This window comes from Phoenix dactylifera, chromosome 4, assembly GCF_051530095.1.
Source record: "Phoenix dactylifera cultivar Ajwa chromosome 4, Ajwa_hap1_PhDact_Kaust_v1.1, whole genome shotgun sequence".
NCBI lineage: Eukaryota > Viridiplantae > Streptophyta > Magnoliopsida > Arecales > Arecaceae > Phoenix > Phoenix dactylifera.
This window is the reverse complement of record NC_143193.1, coordinates 46,845,439-46,870,615: the sequence shown is the minus strand read 5'-3', so window position 1 is coordinate 46,870,615 and position 25,177 is coordinate 46,845,439. Positions and strand designations below refer to the sequence as shown.

Sequence of the window (25,177 nt, the reverse complement as noted above, 5' to 3'; positions counted from 1 at the left end):
TCATTGAATCACTACTCCAATTTCGATGTGCATTGGACCTGCCACGAAATTGGTACTTCTACTGAGAAATTGAGTGATATTAGAAAGCAGCACTTATAGTATCATAGTAGTTTTTTACAACAGAATTATTAAGTATTTATGCAACAGACAAAACTTGTACCTTTTGCATGAAAGAAAATTTTCTTTGTTGAATGATACAATAGTCGCTTCGAAATCTATCCAGATTGATAGATGAAAAAGTTTACAATATTTTAAAATTTGTGTGGAGTGTGATCCAATAGTCGATGTTGCAAAAAAAACATCCATTATTTTTTTCATGAAAGATGCAACCCTAATTTTTTTTTTTTATAGTAAAATGGTCGCTCACGTTAGTGCAACCAACGAAGTACGTGGCATAAAGATGGAGGTATAATATCAGATCGTGTCCATGAGACTTCTCCAGAGTGATGGGTAGTAAAGGAAGCAACCTAATCAACCGTCTTGTTCATTTTTCGATCTACATGAGCAATCTAAAAGAAGTCACAGTTTCTCACCATCCATTGTATATCGTTTAAAAGAGGAAGGTGGTCTGCATGTCCCTCAGCCATCAACAACGTTGCCAGGGATATTCTGGTCCATGCACAGCCATCGTTAAAAATTCAGGGACGTAATAACTCGTAAGTTGATTACCCGGTACCCGCAGAACGTTATAACCCCCCCCCCCCCCCCCCCCCCGGCACGCCAAAATTTTACAACCGTTATTGTCCATATCAATCTTTTCCTGATTTAAATTGTACGCAAAGTGCAAAAGACCAAAAAAAAAAGAAAAAAAAGAAAGAGAAATTTTTGAGGGATCTCAAGCCTCTGCCTCCCCAGGAGGCTATAGACGGAGGTGAGCTTAGTGGAATTCGATTCTTTTTTCCTTCCTGTTCCCGTTCACAGTTCTTGGAGAAATTTGCGCAGACGGAGCCCCCATTGGAAAAAGATCTTTTTTTTCCATGTTTTTTTTCCGTAATTGTAGGCTGAGATTCTGTGTTTTGTCATTGCAGGCTTGACCCGATCGTCCAATTGAGCACCGGATTCGACCAAATAACGAGATTTTGACCTCTAATTGATCGGTGTATTTGTCTTTCAATCAATTTCCCCCTAGAATTTGACAATTCTTTAGTTGACTCCTTGTTTCGATTTGATTTAGAAGGAAATTTTGCCAGGCATTCGCTTTTTTTTTCCCACCATAATGATTTGAGAAACCCTAAAACCCGATTACAAGAAACCCTTCTTCTGGCAACCTTATTGGGGAATTTTTTGCCCTTTTTTGATTTAATTTTGTATACCGGGCTTGACATTTGAAGAAAAAGAAAGAAATAATACAAATGGGGGTGGTATCGAGGCAGGTCTTGCCTGCTTGTGGTAACCTCTGTTTTCTGTGCCCTTCGATGCGGGCGAGATCAAGGCAGCCTGTTAAACGGTATAAGAAGCTCATTGCTGATAGCTTCCCAAAGACTCAGGTGAATCTCTTACACTTTCTAATTTGTATAGATTTTTATCAGCTAACTAGACATATCTGGATTGATCTAGAACTTAACTGGCGTAATTTATTTAGTTTTTGAACACCATATAATTTTGGTTTTCTTTGCGTTAAGAATTTGGTCCAATTTTGGGTTTTCTCAAACTTTTTATTTCTTTCTGTTATGCTAATAGTATTGGATTATAGCTTGTGATCTAAAATGAACTATGTTCTTCTCTCTTAGCTGTCAAAGTTGCTATTTGCTTTGGTTGGTTTAGGCTTGACTAGCTCATGTGTCTAAGGAATCTGGTGTCCTGATATGCTTGCTTATATTATCACAATTTGATTCTAACTGGTATGACTTCAAGTGTTGGAAAACATTTGTATCATCAAGAATTTGGCAAATTCTTTTTCTCTTTTCAAGCTGGTTTGAAATTTAGCTCGTTTAATGGTTTCTAATCTCTCTCATGCAAAGTTACAGTCACGATTTTAATTAGGCTTGAGTTTTCACTTACTGTTAAGATGATCCTATCATGTTGTTTCTTGATCAGGATTTTACACTTTGCAACTATGATCTATCCAATTTATGGGTTGTGCTTTCCCTTTATTTGTAAAATTTTTACTTGAAGATGAACCTATAATCTACTGGGTGTCTGATTCCTATGAATAAGTTGCTTATCTATGATGCTAGGCTACACCTCTATTCCATAAAAAAGCTTCAATAAATTTCAACTCTTTTGCTTGTTTTTACTTCCGACGTCTTGAACCTACTAAGTTGAACAAGATATATTTTATTCTGTTCCCGGCTTATACTATCAGACTCTTTTCATAACCATTAACTTGTTATTAGACCTTCATATATAATTATTTTGTTTTGCAGTAAGGAATATCTTAGGCCCTATGCTAGTATTTCCTAAAAGAAAAGAATCCCATTTTCTTAGCTTGTAAAATAGTTTAATATAGAAACTCTTCTTAAAGTTCTGCCATTTGTACACCTTCATTCCTTGTTATATATCTTGGCTGCAATATGTTTCTCATTATAATTATCATTTTTGCTGCTTGCCTTTGTACATTGTAGGGTGGAGAACCAAACAACAGGATGATCGGCAAGCTCTGTGAATATGCTTCTAAAAACCCAATGCGTATACCAAAGGTATTTAAAACCTGATTGTGTTGACTTCCATTTTCATGACATATCAAAATAACATAAACAACATTGTGGGTTACCTCATGGATTTAGGGATCTTCTTTGCAAGATTCAAGTCCTCCATCATTGGAAAGAGTCTTAATCTTAAGTTTAAAGTTTAAACCTTTCCCTTAAATCTATATCTAGATGAATGTACTTAGCCCAAAGTGGAATGTCAACCTAGACTTTACATCAAACTATTCAACATTGTATTTGAAGAAGACATTGGATTTTCAACAACAAAAAAAAAAAAAAAGCATTGGCACCAATTGATTGCATCTATTTGCAACAATTGGGTATATTGTGATTGTTCATGCGAGCCTTTTCCTAGCTCTATTGTCTGGGCACTTTGATTTTAGGATCTTGATGTGAAGCATAATGACAAGGATTGATGCCTGTCTCAACATATGGAGTGCACTTTCTTGAGTTGTACCAGGTGTTGACAATATTGGTGTAATAACACATTGAAATATTAATGCTTTAAGTACAATTTTGTGCTTTTATCAATACATCTATTATACCTAAAATATATGGTACCTAAATAAGTATTTTTTTTGTGGATGATAATACATATCTAGTTCCTAAAAGTTACTAACTTTAACTAGTCAACTTGGTTCAATTAGTTAATATATATCCTCACTACATCACATAGTTTGACCATGTATACTTTTTGTGTCTTTTATATATATATATGTGTGTGTGTGTGTGTGTGGTTGTTGTCAATTGTAATTGTATAAATTTGGCTATTTGCTGCCTCAGGATGAATAATTGCATTATTCCACATATTATTACCATATATTTAGGTTATAGATGAAATACTAACTATAAATTGGAAAAGACAAAAGACAATTTTACTAATGAAAAAAATGAAGGCCTAGGGACCTTCCTAAGTTCAAGTTAAGAGTTTGCTAGAGTTGGAACATTAGAACCAAACAAGGAAAGCTAGGGCTAGATATGTGGCCAAGATTAAGGCACGTCGTCTCAGTATCGGACTCCGTATCGGTGCCATTTGGTCACTGTGTTGGTACACCTGGTATGGGGGCCGGTTCGGCATATCGAGTGTCGGTATACCCCTCATGTCGTGTACTAGTATTGAACCAGTATGGTAGGTATATGCCCCATACTGCTCGGTTTGATACGGTATAACGTACCATGGCCAGGATGAAGGGGCCACTTATCAAGGTCTGGAAAATTGTGACAATATGCCAGATGATTCATTTTTCTTGTGGAGAGATGTTGTATATAAGATGATTAAATCTGAAGAAGGCTTGAAATGCATACCAAAGCAATAACTAAATCATAACCGACAAAACCAATGTTTTAAAGGAAATTTGTGGACCTTATACCTAAATAATAAGGTCATGTGGAGAATTGAGATTATATGGACTTCTGGATTATTTTTGGAGGAAAAAAATTGTGAATGATCAACAAGTGAGGACAATTGGAGTCATGCGAGGAAGGGGAAACAATAAGTAACAAGGTTGGTAGAAACTTAAAACATGATGCACGGCTTGAGAGATGAGTGCTGCATGGAGCAGCGTGGTATTTGAGTTGGTGGATATAGTTAGTCACTCAGCAAGAAAGGAGGTAATTAGCAATTACTTTTATTAAGGCATCAAGGAATTGTAAATTCTGAAAATGGTAACTATTCTAGACAATAATGTGGATTTGAATGGGAAGGAAAGTACGTGAGAAATAAAGAGAAGGAAATTAAAGTCATGATGTATGGGATGTTGAAGTATGGATGAAGGCAAAAAGTGCATATCCTCTGTTCTCTCTATTGCGTAGCCTCCTATCATGACCACACAATGATTGGCCTGAGGAGTTGGGCCACCAGAAGTAGATCATATTGTGCCATATTGATCATACCGATATCTCGGTTCGGGGTGTATATTGTGTCGTATTAATTGTACGGTACCAAACTGGTAAAGTGCCGGTATGGTACCCGATACTAAGATTGCAGATCTTAGCTAAGAGTCCTAACAACAACTATCTTGTTAGTTGATGAGGTGTTGAGTGTTAGGATTAAATACCAAACCGATCAAGCTGACATGGTATCTATAATATTGTTTGATTAGTGATAACTATGGCTTCGATACCATGTAACATGGAGTGGTAGATGGTAATGGCCAGATGATGGGGACATCAGCTAGGTCCCCATTTTATTTGCATATTTGTTTATTTTTATTTCTGGGTTTATTTGCATTTTAGAGTTTATTTGTGGTTTATTTTATTTCTGGGCTTATTTGCATTTTAGGGCTCATTTGTGGGTTTATTGGGCATTATTTTGTGTAAGGGGTTTTATTTTAATTGTTCTTATTGGGCCCTATTTATAGGAAACTTTTATGTTGATTAGGGTTAATGAAAGTTTAAGAAATTTTTCCCCCACGTCTTCTCCTCCTTTCTTCTTCTCTTCTCCTTCTCCTCGTCTTCCTCCTTCTCTTCTCCCTCTTCTTTTGTTCCTGATTTAAAATTGCAACGTGAGTACATCGTATTCACTGAAGTCTGCCTTTCCGGACTTGGTTCTACACCAACTTGGTATCAGAGCCAGGTTGGTTTTGCCCCTGCTGCCAAAGCCCCGATCCAACAACAACCTTCCTTTCCCTCGGTTCTCACGGTGCTTCAAGGAGAACAGGGCCTTTCCCTCTGTCAGTTCTGCTCAACAAAAAAAAAAATTCTGTAGCCGAGAGAGAAGAAAGAGCAACAGTCCCTGCGTCGGATTCTCCCTGCTCGTCGCCGCACTTGATCCTGCCTCCGCCATCAGTCGTCGCCGCTGCCCCCACCACCTGCAACCACTGTCAGCTGGTGTATGACCGAGCGTCGCCGGATCCCCGGATTCCTGTGGGCGCACGAGCTCTACGCCGTACCTCGACCACGGACACCGGAGCGTGTCGAAGGGCCACGAGTGACTCCCGCTGCCGGAAAGAAGAAGAGCGTCGCCGATCTATTTTCAACCTTGTCCCTCGGCACTGTCGACGCACCCGCCGACCACCGCGCACAAGGGAATCCCGGTCGCCACCACAACCAGCCGCCGCCTGTCGCCACCGACAACGGAGCCACGGTTGCGAGCTCCGTCGCCGTTCCGTTCGGCCGCTCTGCAACCACCGCCGAAGCGACCGGAACGCCCTCCCGAATCGATCGGGAGGTTGAAGAAGTTACGGTAACGGGTAGGTTCTAAACCCGTTACCCACAACCCGGTAACCCGGGTCCCAAAAAAAAAAAAAAAAATTGGCACGTGATCTGCACGTGCTGAGTTTCACAGTTATCGGAGCGGGTCTCATTCCAAACCCGAACCCGATAACCCGAACCCGTTAAGGTTCAAAAAAAAAAAAGCTAACCTTTGTTTCTGCCGAAAGAAACCCTAGGGTTTCCGCCGCACCGCTGTCGCCACCGCCGCTTCCTTCGCCGCCGTCGCCACCGCCGCTTCCTTCGCCGCCGTCGCCGAACCCAGTCTGCAGCGCCGCCTCCGACCGCTCCGCCTTCGCCACCTCCATCGCCTCCGCCGTGTCGCCGAACCCCGACGATTTCCATTGTCGCCGCCTCCCGCGCCCGCCTCCGCCTCCGTCTATTTTCCTTTCTTTCCATCGCCATCGCCCGACACCCCAGCTCCCCGCTGTCGACTGCCCGCCTTCTCGCCGTCGCCGTCACTTTCTCCCATTTCTCCCCAAACCGCTTCACCTCCCCAACACTTCACTCGACCCCCTCTTCTCCTCTCGCTGCAATTTCTCCGAGCACCCACCACCACACCCGCCGCTGGAAGACCGCCGCCGGTTCCGTTTTCGGCGCCCCCTCAGCCGAGCACTTCTCCTTTCGGCCGCTCCCTTCTCTCGCCGAGCACCATCAACCTCTCTTTCCCCTTCTTGCACTCAGCCGGGTCACCCACCAAATTCACCCGAGGTACAGTTGGGCCCAACAGATCTGGCCCTGTTTTCACTTGCCCATCAGGCCACATTCGAGCCCGACCAGCCTGGTCCAGTTCCTTGCAGCAGGCCGCCAGCCCAGCCCGCGCGCTGTACTGTAGCGCGGTCCAAGCCCAACTGGCCGCGGATCCTTTTACTAGCCCGATTCAGCATCTTCTTCAGCCCCTTCCAGAAATTCAGAAGGCTTTTGTGCTGCAGCCCCGGGTCCACGGTTCCAGCTAACTTCGCCCGGTACTGATTTCGTGTTCGAGACTCTACCACGGACGTTTCTGGTCGACTGCATTCACCACAGAGAACACATAGAACATATATTAGATGAGCAGGTTATATCTACCAGGAGAGGAAGCTACCAACGTTATCTTGTTCGGTGGAAAGGTCGACCCGAATCAGATATGACGTGGATTTCGCGAGTTGAGTTGCAGCGCTTTGACCCTGATCTTCTGGAGCAGTACGACAGCCGGCCAGATCTACACTCGACTGGGTCGAGTTTTTCCCACCCGGGAGGAGTTGATGGGGACATCAGCTAGGTCCCCATTTTATTTGCATATTTGTTTATTTTTATTTCTGGGTTTATTTGCATTTTAGGGTTTATTTGTGGTTTATTTTATTTCTGGGCTTATTTGCATTTTAGGGCTTATTTGTGGGTTTATTGGGCATTATTTTGTGTAAGGGGTTTTATTTTAATTGTTCTTATTGGGCCCTATTTATAGGAAACTTTTATGTTGATTAGGGTTAATGAAAGTTTAAGAAATTTTTCCCCCACGTCTTCTCCTCCTTTCTTCTTCTCTTCTCCTTCTTCTCCTCGTCTTCCTCCTTCTCTTCTCCCTCTTCTTCTGTTCCTGATTTAAAATTGCAACGTGAGTACATCGTATTCACTGAAGTCTGCCTTCCCGGACTTGGTTCTACACCACCAGATCATCCTTCCATAAGGATATAGTCTAAGATAAGTTATACAATATCACCATGGTCACCTAATATGTATGATAATATATATATTATTATATATATATGTACAAGGACTAGACATACGAGATATAGAGTATGTATCTCTAACAAATAGGGCTACAAATGGGTCAGGTCGACCATGACCTGACCTGATCCATATTTGTAGACTCGTGGACAGGGTTAGGTTCAAAAATTGAACTCAATCTAAAATTTGGGTTAGGTTTGGGTCTTGTATTTTGCAATTTGACCTTACCCATATATCATCCGAGTCTAATTTGGGTCAACAAAAAGGGACCCGACCCGAACTTGATCTAACTTGATCCAAAAACTTGAATCATGTAAACCTCTTTATCCTTCACTTTAAGTATCTTTCCCAATTCATTGAATAAACTCTCATCTAAACCAATTCCTTTCTTTTCATCTCAACAACCACTTCTCCTCTCATCTATTTTTACTTAATTATATTCAAACATTCATATGTCGTTGTTTGTTTTGGTAGATTCTTATTTATAATGCTCTCAAGTATATGAATATATCAGTATATATTGAAAATCGTAGTTTATAAACTTAAGAATAATCAATTACTTGGATGAAATTAAAAGTTTTTGAATGAAAATTCAAATTTAAGTTGGCTCTTTTTAGTTTTATTAAATTTCTAGCGATTTTATATTTAATTATTAATTAATTTAGCAATAAAAGAATAGCTAGATGCTTAACTCAAACAACAAATCGGGCCCAATCCTATCTCAACCTGAACCTAGACATTTCAAGTGGGGTCCAGGTCATATAGGATCCCGACCAGACTTGAATGACTTGCTGAATCTAAAATCATTTCTATGGACCCCACCCGACCCGATAAGCTAATGGGTCAGTTTTAGGCCCAAAATCATGACCCCAATGTGAAATCAGGTCGTGCCAGGGTCAAGCATATCTTGGTTTGACTCAACCTTTTTGCAGCTCAACTTACAAAATCGATCTAGATTAAAAGTCTCCCATTAATGTTAGAGAAGAGCAAAGATGTATACATATATAATATTAAATTACTCTGGCAACAATAGTTTTTGTGCAATGTCAATGCCCTTTCCTATATCATAATTCCGAATGTTTTCAGGCTTAAGAAAGTTGTGATTGCAATGCATATACATTCTATCCAGCTTCTGTAGCAACAAATAATCATGCATTATGCATACAGTGATGTGGTGCTTTTGGATTGCAAGTATTGACTAAATGGTCCGAATGTGCATGTAACATTGGTTAGTTAACAATATGTCCTTTTCATTATAAAATTATAAGTGTCAGTTGATGGCTTGTTTGAAGTTTTTGGCTACAATCAGAAAATTATATTTTCTGAAATCTGAATAATATGCCTATAAATTACTAAGTATATCAACATTTCCTCTGTTATGATGTTTTTTGTCGGAAATGCATAATATTAATTTTTTATAGGTGTTTCAATAAAAAAATGATTAAGATCTGATAGGAGATACATTATGATTGATGTTTGAGGCAAGAGTTCTATTCATACTCTTGAAACGGCAATTCAAGAAATTGAGCATCCGTTTTTACATATGGAATGTTGTATAAAGTTTTGCTAAAGTTTTATTCATTCTTATTGATTGTCATTTTCTGTTGGGTTGGCTATTATGAACAAAGCAGGTGATTGAGTTTCCATTCACTATCTTGTTGAAGTTATTTATGCCTTTTCTTTTGAATATTTTCAAAATAAAAAAAAGTAATATCTGTACCTCAAAGTATCATTGTATATCTGATGTTAATACAGTAAACTAATATGGAGAGCACTATTCTACTTGTGACTTGCTTCTTTGTGTGCTCAATTGAAGCTCGAGAATCATTGATAAAATTGAATTCTGTCACTCGCACTGCTTTCCTTCTCTGCAGATAACAGAGTTCTTAGAGCAGAAATTTTATAAAGCATTGCGGAAAGAAGACTTTTCTCTGGCAAAAGTAGTGCCATGCATCTACAGGAAACTGCTAGCTTCATGTAAGGAGCAGATGTAAGTTTGATTTATTCTTCTTCATGCTGAGCTTCTGCTAGAGAATAAGGTTTTGTCCTGTCAGATGTTGAAGTCTATATATCCTTTCATCTCACTTGGATTCACTTTGTCTTGATATCGTTGAAATGTTTCTCATGCTTTCATGTGTCCATCATAAATTTAATGCAATAAGCCTTTTTTTGTTTCCAGAAATAACATTAGTCGTTTTCCATCTTCGGAGAGGGTAACAGTGAAGCATGACTGGCAATGAATCTCTAATAATATAAAGATGCACACTGAATTAGGTCATGCCAACTTCTGCTAAAGATTATTACGAATATACTAGTTAACATATGAATACAGAACCCATCGAACTTGCACAATTAGCATGCCAATATCCATATGTCTTTAGAAGATACTTTGAAGTTTCATAATTCATACAACCCCTCGTTTTTATTTCCTTTCCCTCTAATCTCCCTTCATTTCTAGAGTCCTGCATTTTTCAATGAACAAACATAGAAAATTAGATGGGTCATTAGTCTTAGATTTTTTTTTAGGACTATATCTTATTAATTTTTGACTAATTCCTTTAATGACATGTGATATATATTCTATATAAAGCTTTAATTTATCGGAATTACTTTTGGGGCAACTTCTTTTAAGTAGATCTAAAGAGTCAAAATTAGCTTACTGATGACTTATTAAAAGCCTTAACATATATAATTTTATCTATTTGGGAATGATATTTCCCCATATCATTTTGTCTTTCCTTTCTTTCATTTTATTCATTTTATGTGACGGACCTTTCATCACTATGATAGTTATGACTTATGAGATCAACCTCATTTGGAAATTTCAATGTAATATGGTTCTTACCCAAAATAAGAAAGTATAAGGATTCCTACACTTGTCAATATGCTTGTCCATTTGTCTTAATATAGTGGCCCACTTTTGTAAATTTTAGACCTAGAATCTTATCATAGTAAAATTCTGCAAAGGTATCTTCCTTCTGTGTCATTTGACTCCAATGAATTGTTTACCCTTTCTCTCCTCTTCATTTTGTCTAATAACACAGAAGCTAGTTTGCTCTTCTCGTAAATCAGAACTCAGATATACCTAGTAACAAAGTGAAGGATCTTACATGTAGATATTGACAAACATAGTTACAATCTATACCAGAAAAATTGAAATGAATTTCAGCACATTTTTGGGGGCTTCTATCTGAGGATCAACATAGTGGATAAAAGACTTGGATAAAGTTGAGCAGATGTCAAAGAGTGATATTTGGGAGGACATGGACAGTCTACTAATGTTTGTTTAAAAATTCATCTGTCAACAATATCATGGAATGAAAAAAGCTGATTGCAGGATGAAAAACTCCCAACAAGGATCCATCTATTGGGCTTTAAGGAATGACTGCTGAAAAGCTGAAAACTATCATCAAGTCTAACAAGAGATTCTGCAATGAATGGTTATAATATTATGAAAATTAGTCATTACCAAGTCACTCATCAAGTGAACCACAAATTTCCATTCTGGATTATTTGTCAACAACAGAATCATTTATTCTTCTTTGATTTGATTGGATCTGTCATTTTACTTAATCTGTCAGACAATCCAATGCTCCAGATCAATATCAAGATTAGTTTGGAGCCCCATTTGGATTTCTATTCTCATGAAGATTCAGTGGTTATTACCACAATGGCCCCATCAAATCTTGGAGGTCTAATCATGGGACATGGCGGACATCTAAGAAAACAATCTTGGATGAGAATGGAACAATGTAATAAAATTTTAATGGAGAAAATAGGTTTGTGACTGTGTGTATTTGTAATATTTTTTAATGGGGTTTTTTACATGAATGCCCTCGTAAACATCGAATGTTGCATGAGTACCCTTCCAAAATTAATATTTGCATCTATACCCTCGTAAAACACTTGTTTTTCTATTCTACTCTTTTTTTATCCTTATTTTTGCATATGTACCCATGCCATCTAACGCCGTTAAAAAATTAATGGTTTCGAATTAAAATGACTAAAATACCTTTAATGAATAGATGTGCAAAAAGAAACATTTATAAGGCGATCGTGATGGGGGACAAAAAAATAATTTCAAAATTTTATTTTATTTTTAATTAAAATAAATATAGTTTTTATTAATGGTGTTAGAAGAACTGTTATATTAGGAGCATTTGTGCAAAAATAGTGTTTTATGAGGGTACATAAATAAATATAAATTTTAAGAAGGTATTCACGCAAATTTGAATTTTTAGAAGGGTACTCATGCAAAAAACCCTTTTGAATATCATCAAATATCTCTGGAGATTTTAACCTTCTATTATGAGTACAGAATTTGAAGTACTACTTTTAAGTAACCAGAAAGGGTCGGTCGGGATGCAAAATGTTAATTTAGAAGTCCATACTTTATACTTAAAACTCAAGTTTTGTGATGAATGAAAAAAACTAGGTTCAATGGAAGGAATTTTGAGTTTATGTTGCTTGCAATTCAAACTGGCACAAGGGATTTGGTATTTTACAGCTAAAATGTAACCCTTTTTTTTTTGCTTTTCCTGTAGTTCTGAGATGTACATATTTGAATTTTCTACTTGAACTATTTTAGAGCTCTCGTAAATTGCTTGGGTTATTGGTACAAGCATATTAATAGCTATATAACTTTCACCCAAAAAGCAGAAGGTATTGTAACTTAGGCAATTTAAGGGCACGAGAAAGCATGGTACAATTTCACTTTGCCTCTATATTGTGTTGTCAATGTTCCATGCTTTTCACCTATACTGTTGAAGGTGAGATAATTCTGAGAGGACTGACCTAGTCCCTGAACACATTCTTTTGAAACTTGATTGTTTCATAAGCCGTAATATCCACTTCTTAATATATCAATATTGGATTGAGCATGTCTACATATTTGTGGCAATTGATACAGAGAGGAAAGCATTATCTATTTAATCTAGTTTATGTTTCATCTGTTTAGGCCTTTTAACTTGAGCAGTATCGACATATTCTTAGGCTATTTGCTTTGTTTGATTTCTTGAAAGTTAGATTCCAGAGTTAGTTTATTTTAGCTGTTCAGGTTTGGTTTTTATTGGATATAAAATCTTCCAATTACTTTAGTTTTTGAATTTTATTGTGTACTTCATTTCTTTTAGGCCACTCTTTGCGCCTAGCTTGTTGTCTGTCATAAGAACACTTTTTGATCAAACACGTCAAGACGACATGCAAATTCTGGGTTGTCACACACTTGTTGACTTCTTAAACAGCCAGGTAAGCTCCATATTTTTATGTATTAACTCCTATCTGGTAATGTAGTGAGAGAGTTATTTGCATTAGGGGGATCAAGGGGTTCCTTGTGATCACATGATACAAATACCAATTTTCTAAGAATTGTTTCATGGCATGTTCTTGAAATAGAAGGACAGCACATATATGTTCAACTTAGAAGGCCTTGTACCTAAGCTTTGTCAACTTGGTCAAGAACTAGGAGAAGATGAAAGGGGACTTCGATTGCGTTCAGCAGGATTGCAAGCCCTTGCTTCCATGGTATATCTTCTTGCTAATTCGAAATGCCTTGTCTGAGACTTTTATTTTGTCATATTCACAACATATAGATGGTAGTTTTACCTGTTGTATAATATCTTCAATGTATCCACATAATTTTCTTTGATCATGTTTTGCTGCGTGGGGTTACCTGGAGCCTATCCAGGATTACTTCCATCTAATGAGAGGCTAAGGTTGGGGCTAGGGGAGGCCATTTCTCTCCCCCTCTGTACCTCTCTCATTTCATACTAAATGAAATGTGGGGCGGATTAATTCATCAGTTTGCTAAAAAACGGATTTTTACATATATACCTTAAAAATATCTCTTATTACATATTTTCCTTCTGAAAATATTTATTTGCATATATCCCTTAAATCATTACGTGCTTACATGGATGTCCCTTCCCTTAGACTTTGGGCTAACAACATTAACGGGATCTGCACTAATGTTGGATATCTTAGAATACATCATATGATTATAATAGTCTACAATAGACAAGTTGGGAAAGGTGCACCCTGTGCATATTTGTTTCTGTGACTATCATCTCATTTATATCATGTCTTGTTGGGAGTTATATGCTAATGTAAACCCATCTGATTTCAGTTGATTTTATTCGACTCCCAATTCTTCAAAAATCAAAAGTATATACTTATAAATTGATTCCTACGTTATTGCGATTTTCTTGTTAGTCTGTGGCTTGAAGTGGCATGTAGCAATGTGCTTATTTTCAGTGTTTTTGTCAATAGCAACAACAGATATGCATATGAGGATTCACTGTTTGTTGTATCTGTAGAAGTGGAGCATGTATTATGATTGATCAAACATTTTGATTCCTTAGTATGTAAATCTACTCAATATGATCTGGATTATTAGTCAAAAGAAGTTTGTTGTCTCATATATTTTGATAATTTTATGTCCATGTTTTTTCCATGCCAACTTGAGCACAATATGCGAGACCTTGTTTTTACAAGATAAATTTCTAGCAAATTCTTAATTTTAAGAATCTCCTGGATATGTTTTATGTACAGATGTGGTTCATGGGCGAGTATTCCCATATCTCAGTGGACTTCGATGATGTAAGTCTTGTTTTCTCTGTTATAGTTCTCCTGTCAAAATCTTTTACCCATTCAGATATTTCTATTTTAGACCTTTTATTTGCTGAATTTTAATTTATTTCTTATTTTGTAGCAGCGACAGTTTTTTGTTACAGTTTGCTCACCATCCAGAAGGTGCTGGTGGCTCTTTGATTTTTTCTTTCAAGTAATACAAGCAATAATATTGTACAACAAAGAAAAGGAAACAGCTACATGAATAAAATCCTAGGAGGGTTGTTGTTGGGCTGGGAAGCTGTAGGGATCCACATGCCCCCAACATAAAGTTAGGAACTTTGGGCAGCATGGTCTGGTTTTCAAAAATAAAATGAAGATGAAGGCTACTATTTCAAAATATTTAATCCTCCATCTTTCTTAACTTTCAAATCCTTGATAGAACCAACGTATATAGCTGATATATATTGCCATCTCCACCAATTCCACCGACTTATTCCCAATTGCAAATAGAAGACAAATGTGTCATCTCGAGCAGAATCTGTAGAGCTTGCAGCAACCATGTGAAGCACCAATAAAGAATTAGAAAAAACCATGTACTAGCATTATATATGTAAATCTTTTGCAAGAAGCAAAGTCTTACACATTTCATTGTGTAGTTGATAGATACCAAAACTATTCAATATTGTGTATTGTGCCATTGTATACATGAAATATCCTTGCATGATCTAGGGTTTATTCCCTTCACACTTGGTAAGGAGAGATTTCCTTATTAAGCAATTACCTAGATTTGCTAGCCAATACATTAGACAGAAAATGATCAGCACCATTTGTTTATCAATAAAGCTAAGGTCCTTCACATCCCTGCTACATCCTTGGCAACTGAGACAATAGAGGTAGCATTCATGCCTTTCGCACTCCATCATCATTATCTAATTCATCAATAACAGGTAGGTGGTCTCTTCAAGGGTGATCTATCTGGTTTCAGTACTCTCTTTCTTTTTTGTTAGCTTTCTTCTCCACTTAAAATTGGTCTTTGAAGAAGTATTTTTATTGTAATAAACCACATCTAAATTTTCTATATCTACAACGTAAGTTTTCAAAGAAACTTGAAGTGGCTTAACTTGTTAAATTTTGAACAAGAACCACTTTATGAAGGAACAAGATGATTTTGCACACCCTCTCTAATCCAGTACAACTTGTACTTTCTTGGTGTAATATCTCATGCTTATGTGTAGCCCCCTGATTTGGCACATCTTGTCATGCTTTTCATTTCTCTATCATTTTCTCCTATCGCAAATGAACATATCTATCTTGCTGACAGTATCTCCTAAGTGAACTCTCTCTTTGCTCTTCATCATCTTTTGTTGGTTGGGCTGTGATCAAAGGGAAGGAAGGGGGTAAATAGGGGTTTATGGTAGAAGGCTTAACCGGGGGGAAGGTGTACTTGTGTAAACAAAAAAATAAGAGAAGAATAAAGAAGTTGAAGGAGGAGGGGAGAAGAAAAAAATGGACTCACTTCAAAGGGCCTCAAACCTGACTTTGCATCATACAAAGGAAAACTCAAATGAAAAGAAGGCTAATTTCTTTCATTAAAATTACATGAGAATCCTAGAGTGGACCAGCCATCATTTATATATGAAGTTGCAACCTAAGTGCATGTCCAGTTAAATCTAATTACAAGTCAGCCCTTACTTCGTGCCCAAGTAAACACAAAATAAAGTACTTACTGCTTCATATCCTAGAAAGTGGCATAATTGCCAAGCAAAACAACAGAAAATAAAATAAAACACTAGAAATTTGCATGGGCCTGACTAATAACTCAAATAATAAAACTAGGCCAAGCAAGATTCAATAAATCTAATTTTGGTCTTATATAGTCCATGGAATATCCTAGTTAGCTCTCACCCATCCATTTGCAAGCCACAAATTTTTGTGGGGATGCTAACAATGATAATTAGGCTTGCAATTGGCCTTGTTGGGCCTAGGTGAGCCGTGAGCATGACCTAGAACTGACTTGGTTTTCTTTTAGGCCATGATTTTAGAGCTAAACCATTAGCCTGCTGACCCATCGGGTCAGGTCAGATCTATGAAAAATATTTGCAGATACACCGGATCATTTGGGCCGAACTGGGCCAATATGATCCAACCCAACCTAATGCATTTAGATTCAGGCTAGGTTAGGTCCACGACATGGTATGCTGAACCAGTACGGGCCGGTTCAGCCCGTACCGGCCCGGTCCGGTCCCTGACTGGTCTGGTTCAGCTGTGAAAAAAAGTTTCGGCCCCTATGGAGCTGGAACCGACCGGTTTCTGCTCTGTACCGGTGCAAATCGGACCGGTTCGCACTGGCCTGTGCGCGAGGCAGCGCGCCCGCGCGAGGAAGAGCGCTGGGAACCGCGCCTGCGCAAGCAACGCGCGCGGGGCAGCGCCCCTGCGCGGAAAGATATTTAATGCCACTCTGTGGCATTTAACGTGGGACGCGCGCCCCCGCGCGCGTTTTTACCTCTCTACCGGTTTGATACTGGTTTAAATCATTCCGAATTGGAACCGTACCAGTCCGGTAGGTGACCGGTACGCCTACCGGTACCAGTACGGCATACCCTGGTCTACGTTAAGGTCTTGTGCAAGATAAAAAGTAAACTATTCATTATATGTTTAGAAGAAAAATTAATAATGACATGGATAACAAGTAGAAAGAATTAAAAGAAGTATTGATGAAGAATTCTACCACTAATATTGTTGATAAGAGCATAGCTCAGTTTTAATTGAGCCCTTCAACCCAAGGTTGGAGGAACCGGTATCAGCAGCGTACCGGTTCTTTTGCGCCACGACTCAGTACGGGCCGTGCCGAGCTCGTACTGACAAAGAGCACGGTACCATGGAAGAGAGGAAAAGAGAGAGAGAAGGGGGAGAGAGGGAGGGAGGTCGGAGGAGGGTGGCGGACGCCGGTGGAGGGCTAGTAGAGGCCGGCCTCCCGACCTCTCCCTCCCTCCTCCACTTGCTTTCTTTTTTCCTTCTTCTCCGACTCCAGCAACGGATCTCGTTTTCATTACCGAAACCGTACCGGTGGCTCACCGATATAGCTCGGAACGGCTGAAACTGCCCGGTTCGGAACAATTCTGCCGACCTTGCTTCAAGCTACAAATAAATAGCCTTAATACCCATTCTACAAATCTAAATATGGCAACGGGTGAATGATAAAGGGTTTAAGATTTTAAAGTCATGGATTTTTTGATTGAGTTGGATCATGTTGGTTGGGTTGTGTTGGGTCACCTAATGCTTGACCATTTTAGACTTGTTTGGTGCATGTGGATCAGGTTAGGTCCAAGTTGAGTAAGAAAACATATCTAATTTTTCAAAAGGATCATTGTGTTAACTGACTAGTTGAGCCTGAAAGCTTAAGTTGTTAGGGGATGAATTTGCGAAGTGCCCCCCCCCCCCCCTCCCCCCTAATGTATGGCCTAGATCATGCGCATGGGACTAAAATGGGGGCAAGATGAGAAAATGATTCTTGGGACAGGTGCTCTCGAGCTGGTGGGGCATCCTTGGGAGGGCCTGGCATTCAGGAACTGCAATTTTTTCCTTTACTTCTCATTCTTGTTACTGGACCAACTTGAGGTCGGACTGAGAAGGGCACCACTACCAGGATTTAAACCATGCAGGTACTCATGTCCATTCTCTAGAGTAATGTACTTTGATCTCCCAATTTTGCTCACTCAAAATTTGACTGGAGGCTATTCACTGTCCAGGATATTGATTTTTTTTTTCACCCTATGGTCTGCGTTACAACATCTGATTTCCGGTTTCCTTGAGCAAGCTTTTTATTACCTTAGTAAATGAGCCTCCTGTTTTTGAGGAAACCACTTTGGCTCGAATAGAGATCGTTAATTATGTAACTAGCCCTTGTCATCCTAGACTTGTCCATCCTAATTACTCTGAATCCTAATTAGCACTTACCTCAATAATCATCTCTATTTCCTGCTATCTAAATCTCCCTTCTCCATTTTTAAACAATTTTAGTAACTAACATCTTGCAGAAAACCAATACTCTTCACCTGAGATTACACTCCCAACCCCCCAACCCCTCTCATCAATCCCTTTATCTCACTAATCATTGATTATTCATCATGAAGCATAAGTCTCAAGTAAGTCTCAAGAATTCATCTCCATACTAGTATTAAATTGTTTAAAAGAAGAATGAGGGGAACAGTAGTAAACTTGGGTAATAGAACCTATAACTGCTGCAGTGTGGATCTCAGCAGCAGCTAACTAGCTAACGAGTCAAATTGCTATTTGCACATCGAATGATGAATCAGGCATCCCAGATGACAGAAACAAATTATTTATTTTGTTCTAATTAAGAATTCTTCATCCATTTCTCTCTCTTCCTCTTTATGTTTTTTTTTTTTGCACATATATTCTCCTGATGTTTCTGTTGTTAAAATAGGAGCTTTTGTAGTGTTGTACTTTTTGTTCTTATATCTCCTGTTACTTCTTCCAGTTTATTATGCTTGTTTTTTTTTTCCAACTTTGTTATGATAAATGAGTGGTAGGCTGATGGTTTTGCTTTACAAATGTGACCATTTTTCTTATTTCTTTTTTTCTTTGATTGGTAATAGATAGTTTCAGTGACCCTGGATAATTTTGGAGTTCATCATGATAAATGCAATCAAGTCTTGCAATTTGCTCCGCCCCAAAATTCTTCAGTGCAGGAAGTTCTGAGAGCTGAGAACGCTATTTTGGTCTTACAGAGTTCTCTGAAGAAGGTTTCTTCATTAAGTGTCAGCAACAAAGCTGAACCAGATGAGCCAACGTGAGAAGTCATATTAATGTCTTATATTTCTCAACTGTTCACATGATTTTCTTCCATAATTTCCATTGCATTCATTTCTAAACAGAGATGACTCAAAAAATCCAAAATACTGGTCAAAAATTTGCTTGCATAATATGGCCAAGCTAGCCAAGGAGGCAACAACTGTCAGGCGTGTTTTAGAGCCCCTGTTTCGTAATTTAGACAGTGGGAATCAATGGTCACATGAAGGAATTGCTTGGCCTGTTTTATCTGAAATGCAGGTTGTCGTGGAAAAGTCAGGTAAAGGGAAATCTGATTATTCTATGTTTTATTTATTGAGGAATAGGTTGTAAAACGATCTTATAGTTATAAAAAGATTTATAAAGTTTTGTTTTATGTTCAGGAGAAAATAGCCATCTGCTGTTGTCTATTATGGTCAAGCATTTAGATCACAAGAATGTTGCCAAACAGCCTGATGTGCAGATCAGCATTGTTAAAGTTATTACTAATCTTGCGCAGCATGCAAGGTCACAAGCATCCGTAGCCATAATTACTGCAATAACTGATTTATTGAGACATTTGCGCAAATGTATGCAATGTTCTGTTGAAGCTTCAAACCTGGTTGATGATGTTAAAAAATGGAACTCTGCTTTCTATTCTGCATTAGAAGAGTGCCTCATACAGTTATTGAATAAGGTTATTGTTATAACTTCTTGGTTCTTACTATTGTTTTGAACTCAGACAAACAACCCTATGTAGTTTTTCATTTTGAAATTTTAATTTTTTATGTTAATCTGTGAACATGCTGACCAAGTTTTGATCGATCTTTCTTTTTTTGGGTTTTCCATTGAAATTCATTCTTGATTTGGCTGATTCATTACCTAAGAAGGCTTTCAGCTGCCAGCTTTAGGAATTTTCCCCCGTTTTTTGCATTATTTTACATGAATAATGATGCTGGATCAACAGGTGGGGGATGTTGGACCTATACTTGATATGATGGCTACAGTGCTGGAGAATATCTCAACTACCGCTGCTGTAGCCAGAACAACAGTTTCTTCTATCTATCGTACTGCACAGATAGCAGCTTCTATCCCTAACATATCTTATCACAACAAGGTTAGTTTATTCATATCTTTCTCCAGTATTTTCTCTGTGTGTAAAACTATACGCTGATATTCTAGCACTCGATGTTGATAGCTGAGTTAGTCAATCAATTTTGTCATGCAGGCTTTCCCGGAAGCTTTGTTTCACCAATTGCTCATGCTGATGACCCACCCAGATCATGAAACACGTGTTGGCTCCCATCGTGTCTTTTGTTCTGTTCTTGCAGCCTCAGCTGTTACTCCTTGGCCATTTCCATTCATACCATTTTTGCCGAAGAAGGGATACGATCCACAGAGTACACTTTTTGTATCTCTTTCAGGTTTCGCCTCTACAGAGGCAATCTTGGAGAAGATGGGGAAGAATGATTATTCCATCCAGAACTTGTACTCGGGTAGGAGTGATACATCAGATGCTGGAGTAGAAGGAATGAAAGAGGAAGAATGCCAACTAGTGAATGATGATATAAAATGGGATGTGGTTCATCCATCTCGCAGCGAGCGGCGCAGCATCAAACTTGCTCCCCCATGTGCAGTTTTTGGTGGAAGGGTTGTTACTGAGTCTGAAAAGGAAGTACGGGCTCTTGATTTTATTATGTGCATGTGACTGTCTTAATTCTCATTTTAACATGTGACTACCTTGTCATTAATTTTCTGCCCCGTAGTTATATCATCCGTGCTTGTCCTTCAGGAGATGACATCTTTGAGGTTGAGTAGTCACCAAGTGGATCTTTTGCTATCGTCAATCTGGGCACAGGCAACATTAGAAGAAAACACTCCTGGAAATTATGAAGCAATGGCACAGAGTTTCAATCTTGCTTTATTGTTTTCACGAAAAAAAGTAAGTTTATGGTGAACAACTTGCTATAGTTGTGCTAGCAGATAATAACAATAAGCTTTTATATCTTGTTGGACATTTCTAGTTTATGAAAACCTTTCTACTGATTTAAGTATATTAGCGTAATTTCTCAAGCTATCAATATTATTAAGTCAAAACCTCTTCAAGCTATTAGGTTTTCTGAAATGTTTACTTCTCAAATAGTGGGAGAAATTTTCCATTAATGATTGCCAATTATAGTTGACTCTGAAATCTTAAACTGTCACCATCTTCCATTATTTATAGTTTCTATTGGCTTTATTTGGTCTAATGATTCGATGTTTCTGGGACAGACATCTAGCCATGTGGCTCTAGTTCGCTGTTTTCAGTTAGCATTTTCTCTGAGGAGCATCTCTCTGGACAAAGAAAGTAAGTCCTTTGATCATGATGCTACATTTTCATTCTCAAAGACCATCATTAAGTGAAAATATTTTCAAAAATCGCTGGCAGTTGTTTTCTACTTGAATGAGGTACTGTATTCCCGGCATTTCTGATATAATATGTGCATGACATTTCTGGTTCAGAACATTTTTTAGGGTTCTATATTTGTCGAGGATATCCTGTGACCTTTTTACTTTCTATAGATATTTTGCATTGAAATTATATTCTTCTCCATGTTATGTTTCCCATATATGGATATAGCCACAAGGGATCTTGCTAATTCACATGGAACTGCATGGCAAAGTGAACCTTTTGCAATGTAAAGTAAAATGTCTTAAAACATGAACTCTGGAATTATGCAACATACTCTTACTAGTACGAATAACCGCAAAGGACTTCTATGACATTTATAATAATATTCTTGAAGCTATGCTGATTCAAGATGAGTTTATTGTCTAAGCTTGGTAATAATTGTTAAGAATTGGTTTGATGTCCGCACAAACACATTTCTTTTCTTCTTAAGCTTTTTAATTATATATAGGATGTGACCTAATATTCAAATCATATTGTAGTCCGTGCTAGCAAAATCATGCATGCTTCAAGCTAGCTTTACTTTGTCATAGGCTAGTTGTAAACTTTCACTCGTAGTACTCATTGCCTGTTATATCTCTAATTGATGCTGCAATTTTCACTCTGGTTGGTTAGGATTCATGATGAATGCCGAAAAGTGTATATGATTAACGCATGACATCCTGATGTTATATACTATGTAGGTTGTTTGCAGCCATCTCGAAGAAGGTCTCTACATACCTTGGCGTCATCTATGCTAATCTTTTCAGCAAAAGCAGGCGATCTTCCACAACTGATTCCTGTTGTAAAAGCGCTGATCTCAGATAAAGCGGTTCGTAGCTTAGTAACCTGTTTAACTGTTTATGCTTTGAATAATTGATATGTTCAAAAAATCTTTTTTTTCCTAGTCAATTATCTCTTCATGTGATTCATAGATGCAGATTACTTTACAGGTTGATCCTTTTCTTCATCTGGTTGAAGATAGCATGCTGCAAGCCAATTATGTTGCATCTTCTGTTGGGAAGGCAATCTTTGGATCAGAGGAGGATGAAATTGCTGCTTTGAAGTTTCTTGCAGCAATAGATGTTGATGACATGCAACTAAAAGAAACTGTGATATTCCACTTGGTGAATAAGTTTGAAAAATTACCAGAGGTAATATTTGTGGGTACATCCGTGCAATAATATGATGACATGTTCACAGTGAGTTAAAAACCCGCACTCACAAAACCCCCAACCAAACGACATGAAGGAAAACAAAAAGAACTCTGACAGGTTTGAAATTCATGTGCAGAAAGAATTATTGAGCATCAAAGAGCAACTCTTACAGGGGTTTTCACCAGATGATGCCTTTCCATTTGGAGTTCCATTGTTTGCAGAGACGCCAAATTTATGTTCACCATTTGCTCAGAAGGAATTTCAAACTCTTGATGAGGTCCATTCTCAGAGTATTCAAACTATAATTTATGATTTATATTGTTGAGATATGGTTTTTGAGCATATCTGAGGTTTTTTTTATCAGTTCTGGCCTCCTGATGTCTTGGAAGACATAGATCCAATTTCTGAAACATGTGGGAGCCAGTCAGAGAGCAGAGTGTCAGAGTCTACAAATGATCATGATATCCTTGGTGTCAATCAATTAATGGAATCCGTAAGTCACTTTTTTGAAACCACTAGCCAAGATACTGAATTGTATCTGATCTCTGACATTAACCAACGAGTTTGGGATCATTATGGCTTTATATTATCCAGAAATGCACTTTAGTCATAGTTTAGTATAATTTAATATGCATCTTGAGATACTGTGTGAGGTACTATGTACACGTGTACAATCATGCATGCATTTGTAAGATGCAATACAGAAATGAGTCTTTTGACTCATTCTCTTAGTCCTTTATAGAGAAGCAATTACATGTGAAATTTGACTAGGGCTTTTTAAGATGTGAATTAGTAAAGCACTATGGTATACATTGTATATGGATGTAGATACCAACTTTTTCTCTTATCACTTCATAATAAAGCAAAGATGCAGGAGTGAGCTAATGTTGCATCCTTGGATTTACTTTATTTCCTTTTGGTAAAACATGAATTTTCACATTCCTTGAAGAAACTAATCTAGAATAATTAGTCAAGGGCTAAATGTGCTTGTACAAGGTTTTTGCACTCCATAATTTTGGAGGTGATGCTGCAGACCTTCTTTGTATTCTCATACATTGGTTAAGTTTGTCATACATTCTTCAGAACACAACTTTGATCTTATTAGCCTTATGAAGGTGATTACTGTTTCCTGAACCTATTCTCTAAATGATTATCTCAAGTTCTCAACTATTTTTGAAATTCATTTAACCTAGATAAAAAAGCTGGTTATATAATAATATCCTCAGGACATCTGCGTTAACTTTCAATTGACTTGTGGTGGGGAAGAATCATTTTTAAAGTGCTGATTTTGACTTGTTTAATTAGATTGTAAGTTGAGCTGAGCAAATACTCCATGCAGGTCCTTGATACAGCACGGCAAGTTGCTGACTTACCATTTTTGACGACTACTGTGCCATACGACAAAATGAAGAGCCAGTGTGAAGCGCTTGTGATGGGAAAACAAAAGAAGATGTCAGTGCTTCTGAGCTTCAAGCATCGGCAGGAAGGCTTAGAAACGGAATCATCCAAAGAGAATGAGAATGACTCTGTACTTCCACCAGAGGCAAGTCAAAAGTTAACATTTCCCGGAGCTCACTAAGTATACTTTGTATCGACTTCTGTCAAAAACATCTTAGAGTACATTGCTTCTAACTCAACTCCTTGATCACTTTCAACAGAGTGCGCATTGCCCTGTGGAGAGCATTCGGTGCTATGATTCAATCATCAATGAGTGTGAGAAGTCGGTTAGGTTGCCACCTTCAAGCCCGTATGACAAATTCTTGATAGCCGCTGGATGTTAAAGAGGTCCTTGACATGGTACATGCATGTAATTAACGTTAGCCATGCAGTCTTGAATGCCTCAAATGATATTCCTTCTTATCTTTTGTTTACCGTTCTTTTTCCATGTACATGGTGAATAGGGGGAAAGTTGGATGCTGCCCCTTCTGAGAGAGTCCCTTCAAACATTCTTCTGAGAGTTGTTTTCTCTAAGCATTTTTTTGGATGTGAATAAAACCGTGTTAATAAGGAAGTCAAATGTAAAATGTATCGATTTGAAAGGTACAAAGGGAAAATGTACAAGTAAAGAATATTTATACCATGTAAGATGACAAGGTGCTGATAAATGTTCACAACTCATGTACAGATTTTGGATGCTGCTGAGTCAGGGCAGAAGTTTCCTCAGGCTCAGTTTTTAAACCTCCTGGGTCTTGCTGCTTGGCTGGAAATTAAGTGAAAATTGGCCATGTTAGGTTCAGGGGTCAGCTATAAAATGCAGATAATAGGCAGTACAATCTATGAATAATTCATACATGCATGGTCTGCCATATCATCCCAGTGCTGCCTAACACGGGGCATACGATACCGCGCCAGAAGCAAACTATTACAAAACTCAACTTTGAATTAGTACAAGCTCCATATCACCCTATATCAAGGTGCGTATTGATTTGTACTGAAATATACTAATATGTATCGAGACGTACCGAGATAAAAAATAAGAAAAATAGTTAGAGAGCTTTTTCGGTATAGGCTATATATTGTGCCAAATCGATAAGGTATTGATACAGTATTTAGTAATGAGATTATGGATCTCGCATACATAGAAATTTAAGAAGTTGAGGAGAGCACTATTTAAAGTTCATTCATTTTGATGTGTGCGCACTTCATAAGCATGATTCTATAGAAGCTAG

At 38.1% G+C, this 25,177-nt stretch overlaps 1 protein-coding gene across 4 annotated transcripts; it reads left to right on the top strand.

Moving 5' to 3' along the window:
• Positions 1 to 717: 717 nt before the first annotated feature.
• LOC103714504 (protein SEMI-ROLLED LEAF 2-like) lies at positions 718 to 24,626 on the top strand. 4 transcript variants are annotated; one of them, XM_008801782.6, is made up of 21 exons: positions 718 to 871; positions 1,029 to 1,487; positions 2,565 to 2,639; positions 9,437 to 9,552; positions 12,695 to 12,809; positions 12,957 to 13,085; positions 14,112 to 14,159; positions 18,752 to 18,945; positions 19,031 to 19,224; positions 19,328 to 19,620; positions 19,891 to 20,040; positions 20,152 to 20,598; positions 20,716 to 20,865; positions 21,195 to 21,270; positions 22,056 to 22,183; positions 22,305 to 22,505; positions 22,645 to 22,785; positions 22,873 to 23,001; positions 23,848 to 24,051; positions 24,167 to 24,305; positions 24,410 to 24,626. In XM_008801782.6, the coding sequence occupies exons 2-20, from the start codon at positions 1,353 to 1,355 to the stop codon at positions 24,287 to 24,289; spliced, it is 3,048 nt and encodes a 1,015-aa protein (XP_008800004.3). In that variant the 5' UTR covers positions 718 to 871; positions 1,029 to 1,352; the 3' UTR covers positions 24,290 to 24,305; positions 24,410 to 24,626. The 4 variants fall into 4 exon arrangements, with proteins under 4 accessions (XP_008800004.3, XP_008799995.3, XP_038989648.2 ...); XM_008801773.6 differs by having other exon boundaries at positions 24,167 to 24,626; XM_089930198.1 differs by lacking the exons at positions 718 to 871; positions 1,029 to 1,487 and having other exon boundaries at positions 9,437 to 9,539; positions 24,167 to 24,626.
• The last annotated feature ends 551 nt before the right edge of the window (positions 24,627 to 25,177 follow it).

Excerpts from the sequence above, each read along its gene's own strand:
- LOC103714504 (XM_008801782.6), top strand. The coding sequence starts at position 1,353 with ATGGGGGTGGTATCGAGGCAGGTCTTGCCTGCTTGTGGTAACCTCTGT. Across the intron at positions 22,184-22,304 it reads CGCTGATCTCAGATAAAGCG|GTTGATCCTTTTCTTCATCT; the intron begins GTTCGTAGCTTA and ends ATTACTTTACAG. Across the intron at positions 24,052-24,166 it reads ACTCTGTACTTCCACCAGAG|AGTGCGCATTGCCCTGTGGA; the intron begins GCAAGTCAAAAG and ends CACTTTCAACAG.